Consider the following 11,524-nt stretch of genomic DNA (forward strand, 5'->3'; position numbering starts at 1 on the left):
GGCAGTGTGGTATTTTAAATGTTCAGTTTTTTTGAAAGACAACTTTTGGAGAGTTTTGTCCCTTGCAGTGTAATGAGATTTATGGAACTTTTGATATTTTAAGTTCAGGAGAATTGGTCAATTTAACATGCTGAAGTCTTGGGGAATTTTATGTACCATTGGAGCTATATGAGTCTCTGTTGAAAAGTTTTATTTTTTTTAGTAATTGTTGTACTTTCCTTGCGAACCAACAGGCAGTTCGAGTTACAAAACCTAAAATTCCAGAGGCAATTAGAAGAAATTTTGAACTTATGTAAGTTGGTTGCGTCATAAATGACGTGCATTAGTAGCTGTATCAAAGCCATAAACAATTTTTTTTGTGAAACAATCAATGTCAATGTACCGGGAATGAGATGCAGAAGTCCAACACTTACAAGTTTATTAATGGTTACATGAACATACTCCCTGGAACACACCACGATGCTTTGCTGTCGATGATCACATGTAGTTGTTGAGCTCAACTTTCTAAATCATCTTCATCCAACTCTCGTTACAGTCTCTCTCTTTCTATCTTTCCAACTACATTCCATAATCTTTACACAAGCTCGTGCCAGCTTTCATCAATCGAGTCCATGGCCCAGCTGGGGCTACTGCAGTTTAGATGAAGCAAAGCACAGAATGTACCCATTACGGCTGGACTACAGATAAGCGAGTCGTTAAACATATATGAGTTGCAAGAGCGTAATCAATGTGTTTAACCTCAAAAATCAGGCTGTTTGTGACCTCTGAAGTCAGCAAAGTTCTGCAGGTTTTTAACCTTGGGGTGATATATATATTTATAATCAATACGCACACACACACCACTGGGTTTAGAAATCATAGTTTTTGACCCCTGAAATTCCTCGCCTGGAGTGCAAATATTGACCCCCTTAAACTTCTCAGGTATATTGACCCCCTTAAACTTCTCAGGTTTTCACCCGGTAGACCGAAGCAATATTACAGCACACCATGTTTGCGGCTTATTGGTAGACATCTTAGATTTGTTTTTTCTACATTGTTTGCAAATTGTTTGTTTCAGGGAAGGAGAGAAGACAAAGTTGCTTATTTCTGCACAGAGGCAAAAAGTTGTAGAACAAGAGGCTGAAACTGAAAGAAAACGAGCTATTATTGGTATGTCTCTCCATTTTAGAGAACCTCTTGCTTGAGTTGACAATTTAACTTGGGCCTGTGTGCTCTTTTTGACATTGTGTGTGATGCATCGTGGCGTTGCTTTTGTTTTGATCCTGTGGAACTACAATACCCAGAGTACACGAGCACCTATGTCATTACAGCCAGGTAACATAGACCAGAGCATTGTAGTCCCTGTGGAGCAACTGTGTGTGTGTGTAGTGATGTATCATGGGAATTGCAGATTCACCCTACTTTTGTGTAATTGCAATATTTGAAGTGTAGTCTGACCCAAGCACAACCTTGAGTTGAGTGGCAGGAAAAATAATAACTTTCAGTTTTTTAAATGAAGTTTGGTTCATTAAATGCAAGCTCTGAGCTTGTGGTGGTGTTGGGATGAAGTTTTTTGTGTTGCTGAAGGGGACTGATGCTGCTATGGGCCAGATGGGGATCCCTTTAAGGTGCTTTGATGAGCTGGGACAGCGTAGCCACAGTCAGACAGCTGGCCTGGTGGGCCCAGACCTTGCTGAATGAGCACCTGATTTAAGGAGGAAATCTTTCAATCGTGCAAATAACTCTGAAAATGAATTGAGATTTTGGAGAGATAAGAAACTAAGTACTTGGATCTCCACATACTGAAAATCTACTCTGGGAGGTTGAACAAAAGATAATTTCAAATGGAAATTGGTTCAAGTCAAAGTGAGAAATACCAAACTTCTCACACAAGGTTTATTAATGCGCAATATTCAGCTTGTCCTGAGATTTCAGTCCTTCCAGATACGTACTTGATTTTAGATCTCATCGGTTGCTGACGATATAAAAGGTGGATTTTTTTTAAGTTCAGTGGCCATTCTGTGATAAGTTTTATTCATGTTTGAATTGTTTTCCATGTTCAAGGATCACATTATATGAGACTGTAGGTCCCGCATTGGACTCATCGGTCACCTGCGAACTCATTTTTGGTGTGGAGGCGAGTCATCCTCGGCTCCGAGGGACTGCCTAAGAAGGAGGAATGGAGTTGTACTTCAGCAGCAGCTTCTCTTGTGTGGGACTACAAGAGCTATGACTCTGGGGGGGGAAAAAGCACCAAGCTGCTTTTATTGTCCTGCTGTAGCGCAGTCATAGAATCTTATAGCACAGAAGGAGGCCATAGGGCCCATCGTGCCTGTGCCGGCTCTTTGAAAGCGCTATCCAATTAGTCCAACTTCCCCCTGCTCTTTCCCCATGGCCCTGCACCTTTTCTTTTCAAATATCGTGCGCTCGTTGCCTCTTGGTGAGATCTGTAATCCTTTTTTCAGCTGTGTTTTCTTTGGTGAAATTGTTGCTGGCTTTATTAAATACAATTTTTAAGTCTGTAAGGAAGCTAATGCAGGAACGGGAGTTTTGGTGATGGTGGCAACACCCACAATGGAACATTTTATATGGGGTTGTAAAAAGAAGGCATGCAACAAATTTATACTGCAACAATCAACCATTTATCTCCTGCAACATAGATCTGAAAATAATCCTGTTGGTTTTATTCTCTGGCAACCTCAATATAGCGAAGTTGCTTAACACAGGTCACCTTGTTTTAGTTGTATAGATAGGGGACTTGTCTCTCATAAGACTTCGAGCTCCCGAGCCTTACAGGCACAAGTGAGTAATGAAAGGTTTGAGTGAAAGAATGACTAAATTATGCTGCTTTTTCTAGGGGCAATGTTGGTTTGTTTTTGCAAGACCTTGAATGCAGTAGCTGGAGTCCATGTTCACTCCAGTGAATGATTTCAGTTTCCTTACAATGATTAAATTATAAGCTATAACATTGAAATAATCATTTGTGATGATAGAATAAATTTAATTAACTTCAAACCATATTGCCAGTTTAAAATTTTAGTGCTGACCTGTTGCTTTGCTGCCAAATCCTGCAGGCATCTGACTGTTATTGACGGTTACTGTTTAATTAACTGCGCACAACTTAACATGCAATTAAGTACGGTGAACATTTCTTGGCCTTTTTCTCTGGCGTGAATATTTTGAATTCAATACAAACCATTGCAAAGAATTACCATGATTGTAAGTCCCCTTGCATGCTTGAGAGATGTGAAATTTGTCCTGTAACCTTTAGGTATGAAAGCTTGCAAAACAAAGTGGTACAGGAGATGCTTGGAAAACCTGATGTTCCACCATATTGTGTATCTGATGCTGGAGCTTGGGTGCCTTAAATGAGAATCCATTTAAGAATGTAGTTAATATCAATGGCACAAAAGGCATTGTTTTTTGGCTTATCCGAGACACAACTTTTGTATAATTGTTGTCAAGTCTATGATTATCTAGGACCATTAGGAAATATTGACTGTTTAAACCTTTAAAAAAAAAAAAAATTGTGCTTGGGTTTTGCAAATACTGTAGCGTGTCTTGTGCATTGCAGTACATTTAGATGTGGTGTTTTTAATATATAGAGGCAGAGAAATTTGCACAAGTAGCACAGATTCAATTCCAGCAGAAGGTTATGGAAAAGGAAACACAGAAGAAGATATCAGAAATTGAAGGTGAGTGTTTTAGCAACATCTGATCCTCGTTCTAAACTTTTAAGTGAAGTGTTACATACACATTCAAATTAGTTTAACCTGGGAGATGGCACGCTCTATATCTTAACCCTAATAGCTTGTATTTTAACATACTAGTCATATGACTGGATGCCCATACCCTTGTTACTAGGCCACAAAATATCTAACTACCAATCTTCATTCATTTTTTTTTTCTTAACAATTTCTCTCCTCTTAAAGACGTTGGCTTCCTCCTGGGGTACAATTCCATGAGTATCAATCGCCCTCCAATATCTCACCCAAATGGGCCATAGTCCTTGCACTGAGTGCCAGCAGGCTATTTGACCACCAGGGCCATTGATCACAATCATTTCTCAGCCATTGTTGCTGAATAGTGATCACGAGCTGGAACCCTGACATTTACCCCACCCCACTGGTTTAGTCAATTTTAACAGTCTAACGTTAACCCGCATATAGAACCTGGGACCTTCAGTCTGTGTGGCTCAGCTCTTCACCGTGCATCATTGGGGAGCTCCAAGTGCATTCTGTAAGGCAACAAGGCAGGGATACGGCCCACTCAAAATCTTGGGAGAACTGCCTCACATGATGACCATCAAAGGAGGACAGCATCCTCTTGAAGTCCCCACGTGGGACAGTATTAATGATTCTAGTCTCTGGAAATTTGATGTCCAAAGATCTGCCATTATAGGGGCTCATGGATTAAGATTTTCCTCCATGCCATCTCAGCATTTCCTGTCAATAAACAGTTTTTATTGGGGCTTCTCGGCACCCATCCTGGAATTGTACAACAGCAGCCCCTCCCCCAGAATATGAGGGAACCTCCCGAAGTGGAAGAATAAGAGCGTGAATTCCAGCCACTGGGGCAGATTTTCATTGGATAAGTTGAATGACAAAACCAAGCACTTCATTGAACCGGTATCTCTGACCACCCATTTCCCCACTACTGCTATCTCTTGAATTACTTTCACTACTTGGAGTAGTATTGCTTTCATTCAAAAGGTGACTACTAAATCTAAATGTGAATAATCTTCCTTCCCATTTGATTCTGTAGAAACCTTGTAAAAATTTTTTTTATAGGCTTTGCATTTTGTTTTTAAACAAATCATTAGCTGATGTCCCAACAACTTTGGCTATTTCATCCTAATTATTGCATTGATATTTTAGTTGATGGGAGGAGAGTCAAAAGGAAATGTTCATGTACACTGAAGAGGTCTTGGCTGGGTTCCCTGAAATGCTATGGATTTGGGATTTCCAAACAAAATAACTAACTTCAATTCTTTACATAACCCTTGATTATTGGCACAAACTTTTTTTTCTTTATGGCATTTTCAAAACCAAGCACTGGAAAGAGATGTGATACTGTATTTGGTTTTAACAAATATTAACTAGCCAAATCTGACTACAGGAAACTTTGGTTTATCCGGAGGTTAACTGTCCGGAATGCTCGAGCCACCGGCAAAATTCAGGAGTCGGTTCAATAAGTATTTTTTTCCCCCACCAGTCAGGCTCTGCAAGGTCTAGCTAAAGCTGTTGCTTAGCTACAGAGACGCTTGCAAGCTACGGCCGACTATTTAGAAGCTGTTGCTAAGCAACAGGGTTTGTTGCTAGATACGGAGCTCAAAAGCTTCCGTATGTTTTAACATTAGCGCTGGTTTGTCCGACAGTTTTGATGGGATGGCAACAGCTCGGTCCCGTCGGTGCCGGATAGCACAAAGTTTCCTGTAGTTCACTGTACTATGCATTGGTGAATCAGTGGCAGTCAGTAGTCACTACATACAGCAAAAATCCAAGTATTTTAACATTTAATGTAATTGTCAGCTGGCATCCCATGTTTAAAGTGAGAAGTAGAGGAACATAAGAACAGAGTAGGCCATTTAGCCCCTCGAGCCCCATGGCTGATCTGCGACCTAACTCCATATACCCGCCTTTGGCCCATATCCCTTAATACCTTTGGTTAACAAAAAGCTATCATTCTCCGATTTAAAATTAACAATTGATCTAGCATCAATTGCCATTTGGTGAAGAGAGCTCCAAACTTCTACCATCTTTTGTGTAGAAGTGTTTCCTAACTTCACTCCTGAAAGGTCTGGCTCTAATTTTTAGACTATGGCCCCTCCTCCTAGACTCGCCAACCAGTGGAAATAGTTTCTCTCTCTCCCCTATCCATTCCCCTTAATATCTTGAAAACATTGATCAAATCACTCCTTCCCCTTCTAAATTTCAGGGAATACAACCCTAGTTTGTGTAATCTGTCCTCTTGTGGCAGAGCCACCAAGGGACTCTTATATGTATGTACATAATTGCCTTCAACAGAGTGAATCGGTACCTGTATTTGTTTGCTGTATGTAAATAATGCGGTCCCTTTAAGATGTAGACCGAACGCAATGACGTCATCACGCAGGTCACGTGACGTTCCCAACGGCGGGAAACGTGATGATGTCATGACGTCAGCGGGGAAGCTTCCAGAATCAGTCCTCGTGGAGTCAGCCTTAAGCAAACACCTGTTGTTTAGTTCTCTTGCGTTTTAACTGTTACTTCCACCAGTTTGTATTCAACATCGTTTAATTACCAGAGTTGCCTGGTCTCAGTACTTCAGATAGGAATTTGGCAATTCCTACACTCTTAATTTAACCCTTGGAGTCCGGGTATCATTCTGGTAAACCTAGGCTGCACTCCCTCCAAGGCCAATATATCCTTCCTACAGTGTGGTGCCCAGAACTGCTCACAGTGCTCCAGCTGTGGTCTAGCTGTAGAGATTTAATTGTTTTGGTTTGGTTGTAGATGTTGCTTATTCAGCCAGAGAAAAAGCTAAAGCAGATGCAGAATTCTACACTATTCAGAGAACTGCACAAGCCAACAAGGTATGGAACACTTTCTCTGTGCACTTGATTTCCCTAGATAATTGCTAAATACAAACAACCGTGTTATACATGTTCCATTGTAGAATAGTTGTAATGAAAGAGGAGATTCCACATGTATGGATACACAGGAACCATATGCTACTCGCCAATAAGAAAGAAAGACTTGCATTTTTTTATAGCGCCTTTCACGGCCACCGGATGTCTCGCAGCGCTTTACAGCCAATGAAGTACTTTTGGAGTGTAATCACTTGTAATGTGGGAAACGTGGCAGCCAATTTGCTCACAGCAAGGTCCCACAAACAGCAATGTGTGTTACTGACCAGATAATCTGTTTTGGTGATGTTGATTGAGGGATAAATATTGGCCAAGACACCAGGGATAATTCCCCTGCTCTTCTTCGAAATAGTGCCATGGGATCCGAGAGAGCCTCGGTTTTAACGTCACCTCCGACAGTGCACCACTCCCTCAGCACTGCACTGGAGTTTCAGCCTAGATTTGTGTTCAAAGTCCCTGGAGTGGGGCTTGAACCCACAACCTTCTGACGCAGAGGCGAGGGGGCTACCCACTGAGCCACGGCTGTGTATAGAAAGGGTCCCCGGTTTTCCACTTTTATCAGTCTATAGACCTTGCTTTGCAAACATTCTCCCATGTCCCCTGACATGTTATGGACATTCATCAGTATGTCTCCATTCTAATCAGAACTGGCTGGTTAAAGAAGCCTAGGGCAATGCCATTCTAGTGTGCGATTTTAATTGATCATCTGAATTTTTTTTTTAAATGGCTATTAGTTGCTAAGTGCTGTGACACTGGAAATTATGTTTAGACGGCGTCATTGTTTATTTTATCACCTACCAAGTTACCTTTTTGAGTATGACAGCAATGGTTTTTGAACCACAATGTAGAAATTGTTCACATTTCACTTCATTAAAGGAGTGTTCTCTGCTTCAACTCCATTTTACTAACCGTGTATTGTTTATCGGGCAAATATTTGGAGTCATAAACCACCAGCATATATGGCTTGATATGAGAAGTATGTAAATCTTAAATACAAGAGAATTTACAAGATAGAAGTGTGCATTGAAATAACGGCACCAATGATAGACACTTACCAGATAATTTATAGGATCCAACCTAATGGCCCGGATTTTCCATGGCCTATGACCGCGTACAGGAGGAAATCTTCTTGACAGATCCTCCGCATCCCCGGGAAATGGACATTTGCTGGCGGAGAGTCGGGCTATTTGCCAACTACTGCCCAGCGAATGCCCATGAAACTCTTACATCTGGTAAAAGCAGGTGTTAAGGTGAAAATAAATATTAAAATAAAATTTAAAAAATAATTTTAACATTCAAAAACCTGTAAAATAAGAGTTTTTGGCCCCTTGAATGTTTCAACTTATTTTTCAAAAAAGTAAATTTTTGTTTTAAATGTTTAATGAAATTGTATTTTATTTCATTTTTAAACATGTACGCAACCTTGAAATAAAAATTACATATGGGTTTTGGGTGATTCCTATTGAGCTTATGTGGATTCTGTACATAAATGGAATCCTCTTTCTGATCGGTAGAGCTGGCCCACGTGATCCCAGGGGCGCTTGCGATCCACGTGCACCCCTGGGATACGTGGGCCTCTACGCAAGCCTCCGCATAAAGGCCCAGGAGCGCAAGACTCCGTGGGTCCTGGACCATCGGGTAGGTGTGTAGATTTATTACAGTTCAGAGGCATCCGCCCACGGGAAGCCTCCGACTGCAAATTCAGGCCCATTCAATTTACATTTTAAGATGTGAAATACAGTTATCTATTCCAGCATATGCAGTGCACATCTGTTGTGCTAGAATAGTGAAGAGTTTTAAGTAAGTATCTCTTATCAGTAAGATTCTTGGGATGTGTGTGCACATGTTGTACAATAGAAAATACCTGTTGACATTGGCAAATGTTACTCGGTAAAAAATGCACATTTGTAATTTCGTGTCTTTTTAAAAAAAAAAAAAATCATCTATTGAATACGTTCTAAGATTCTTAGTGAGAACACAGCAAAAAAAAAAGGAAAGGTATTCAGTTTGTTTTCATAGAAAGTGAATCTGGGTAAGGACCATGGGATTCTTTGCAGCCATTAATTATACATCATTTATGAAGATTAGTGGTTAAGGGATTATTCATGTTTCGGATGCGAATTGATGATTTCTGTTTTTTTCCACCCTTCCTAACAACAGATGAAATTGACTAAAGAGTATTTGGAGCTAGTTAAATACCAAGCAATTTCAGCAAACAGCAAGATTTATTTTGGCAGTGACATACCGGACATGTTTCTGGATACTAATGCTTTTCACCAAAACACTGAAACGAGGACTGAGGAAGCTTCCTCCAGTAAGGATAAGGACCGGGTGATGTCTGCACCTAAAGCAACATCAAGCAAGAAACAAAAAGATGCAATAAAGGACTCCACAGAGACCGCAACTTAGTCTGAGCGTAGATGAAAGACACTGCTTTGTTAAATATTGCAGAACACCGATTTATACAACGTTGTTGGAGTGTGCTGGCATGGATTCTGGTATGACGACCATCGAATTGGGTGCAGCATTATACCAAGGGGGTACTCAGTGATTTTATACAACAATGCTGGAATGTCAACAGGAGGAAATTTTGACACGTTACTGATGACTAAGACTGTGTTCCTGAACACTTATTCCACGTCAAAAGCTGCTGTATGTCTGAGACAAAATATTGCGCCTAACTGAATATCTGAAAGCTGATTGTGGCACTCTGTGAATTTACAAAAACATGTAATAAGGGTTACTTGTGTACTTGTAGGGTTGTCACAGCATTATGATTGGAATACCTAAAACGCGCAATAAATGCTGTGATCAGGTATTTTGATAGTGATTTTTGGTTATGATCAAATCAACAGGAAAATGATTGACAACTGTGAAAATCTTTTTTAACTTAGACAAACTACAATACTTTTGAAAATAGATCAGTGGAATTGGAAAATACATTTTAGAATTATCAAGATGCCATTGTATTTCAACAATATGCATGTCCCCAATCACATTTGTTATCGGAAACCTCCCCAGTCACCTGTCCGCTAATGCTACAATCTGTATTGGATACGTTTTATTTCTGAGAGGGTACTTAACTTTTTACTGTCTCCTGAAAATACATTGGCAGTCGTGCTCTACGACTATTACTGGACAGCAGCAAAAATATGTTGGCCTGTAGACTGTTTAAGTACAGCAGGCATCTTTTAGATAGTTTTGGTAAAAGGAAGTGCTTATTTCTGTTGACGGTGCATCATTGCCATTTCAGGGGGGGGTTGGGTCCTGGTGCTGGTAGTTTTGGAGTCGCCATATTTCCTGCAGTGTGAAATTTGAAAATGTAGGTTTTTTTCAATTTATGAAACATTTTTCTCACAGACTACAAATCATCCATTGCAGGAATACAAACGCTTTTGAAGGCTTCAGGCACTCGTGTCCCTTTTAACTCTTAAAATGCAAGTTGCAGTTCCAATTGTGGGAACCAACCGAGCCAGGGTCAAAGATTCACCCTTAAAATTTGCTGTAACCATCCAAGACTGACTCATAACTCTAGGCAATGATGCAAAATTGCTTGTATTCTATTAATAGCCTTTTTAATTGAGCTCTCCCAGACATGCATTGCTTAATTGTTGGAAAAACAAAATGAGTTTAAAATAAATATTAAACTTTAATGTGTTGGCTGAATTGCAGGCAAATATTAAAGGTACTTTTCCTTGCCAAGAGCCCCACTCTGATCTCTGGGCAATTGGTATATGCAGATACTGATGTTTATTTTTGATAATTCATTGTACAATGGAAACATTTTACATCATGCTGTGTAGTTGATATCCTCTTGTAGTGTTCGAGCTTTTATATGCAACGTTTGTATTGAGCTAATGCTGATTTTGTTTCCCCCCCCCCCCCTCCAAGATTTCTTAAGATTTTGATGTGAAAATTGAATATCGGTTCCAATGGGTCTGACGTATTTCTCACCGTATAAAGCAGTGCCTGTCTCAAATGATGTACCAAAAAAAATCTTGGTGGCAGAAAAAAATACATCTATATAAGCAACACTTTTTGGATTGATTTAAATTTAATTTCATTATATTCTTGGGAGTTTGGGTTTTTAATATGCCTCCTTTTGGCACTAACTATAAATGCAAATTTGTGTTTCAGATTGGTATTCTTGATGTGGACCGTACAAAATAGTTTGCACTTGTATAATTCCAAAATTCTGATGGCTTGCCTCTTTTCTCAGTTGTTAAGCATCTTAAGATTGTTTTCTCTCCCTCTATCTGGGAAATGGTGGTAATCAGTAGAGTTTAAGTTTACAATTACTTTTTGAAACAATCTGTACGATACTGATTGGTATGCAAGGTGTCTTAAATGCTTTGGGCAGCAGTCTGGAATTTAATTTTATGTTTTAAAAAATGGCCAAGTTCAAATATCTGGAGAAAGGGTTTGGCGTATATAAAGAATTTATGTAGGCTATGTCTAAAACAAATTTTGTAAAAGTGAATCTAAAAAGGCACAAAATGGATTTTTTTCCGATATCTGTCACAAAAATAAACTTATTTTGATACCATATTGTCTGACTTTTTACATTATTTGAAAGGGATAGTTTTGTGTGTGTTTTACATTTATGTTTTCGAGTAAATACTGCCACCATTTGCTCACATTTCATGCAAGTTATCTGTCTTAATTTTAAAACATACCAAGAAATGTGGCTTGCTCTTTAAATTCTAGTGGTGCAGTGGTTTGAGATGCTGGCCTTTAATCTGAGAACTGGCTTCAAATCCAGTCCAGACTGATGGGGTGATGGTCTTCTGGGTGGGAGACTTCTTGACCACTGAGCCGGAGTAGACAGCATAACTTTGTAAAAGTGCCCTTCCTTGTTCTCGGTCAACAGGGGCCCACAGCACAAAACTGACACTAGACTGGCAATCTTAGAGTCTG

The 11,524-nt window shown here is 39.8% G+C and overlaps 1 protein-coding gene across 1 annotated transcript in view; it reads left to right on the forward strand.

The window, feature by feature from the left end:
* Nucleotides 1–11,155, forward strand: part of LOC147098596 (erlin-1-like) — a 36,692-nt gene extending 25,537 nt beyond the window's left edge. Inside the window, exons 9-13 of the mRNA XM_085970471.1 lie at nucleotides 234–292; nucleotides 1,058–1,149; nucleotides 3,585–3,674; nucleotides 6,474–6,553; nucleotides 8,768–11,155. Of these exons, the coding sequence (XP_085826597.1) occupies nucleotides 234–292; nucleotides 1,058–1,149; nucleotides 3,585–3,674; nucleotides 6,474–6,553; nucleotides 8,768–9,016 (570 nt within the window). The 3' untranslated portion in view covers nucleotides 9,017–11,155. The remainder of the gene's footprint in view (nucleotides 1–233; nucleotides 293–1,057; nucleotides 1,150–3,584; nucleotides 3,675–6,473; nucleotides 6,554–8,767) is intronic.
* The last annotated feature ends 369 nt before the right edge of the window (nucleotides 11,156–11,524 follow it).

The sequence above is a fragment of the Somniosus microcephalus genome, chromosome 29 (genome assembly GCF_052327205.1).
Source record: "Somniosus microcephalus isolate GS21.2 chromosome 29, FLI_Smic_1.0, whole genome shotgun sequence".
NCBI classification, from domain to species: Eukaryota; Metazoa; Chordata; class Chondrichthyes; order Squaliformes; family Somniosidae; genus Somniosus; species Somniosus microcephalus.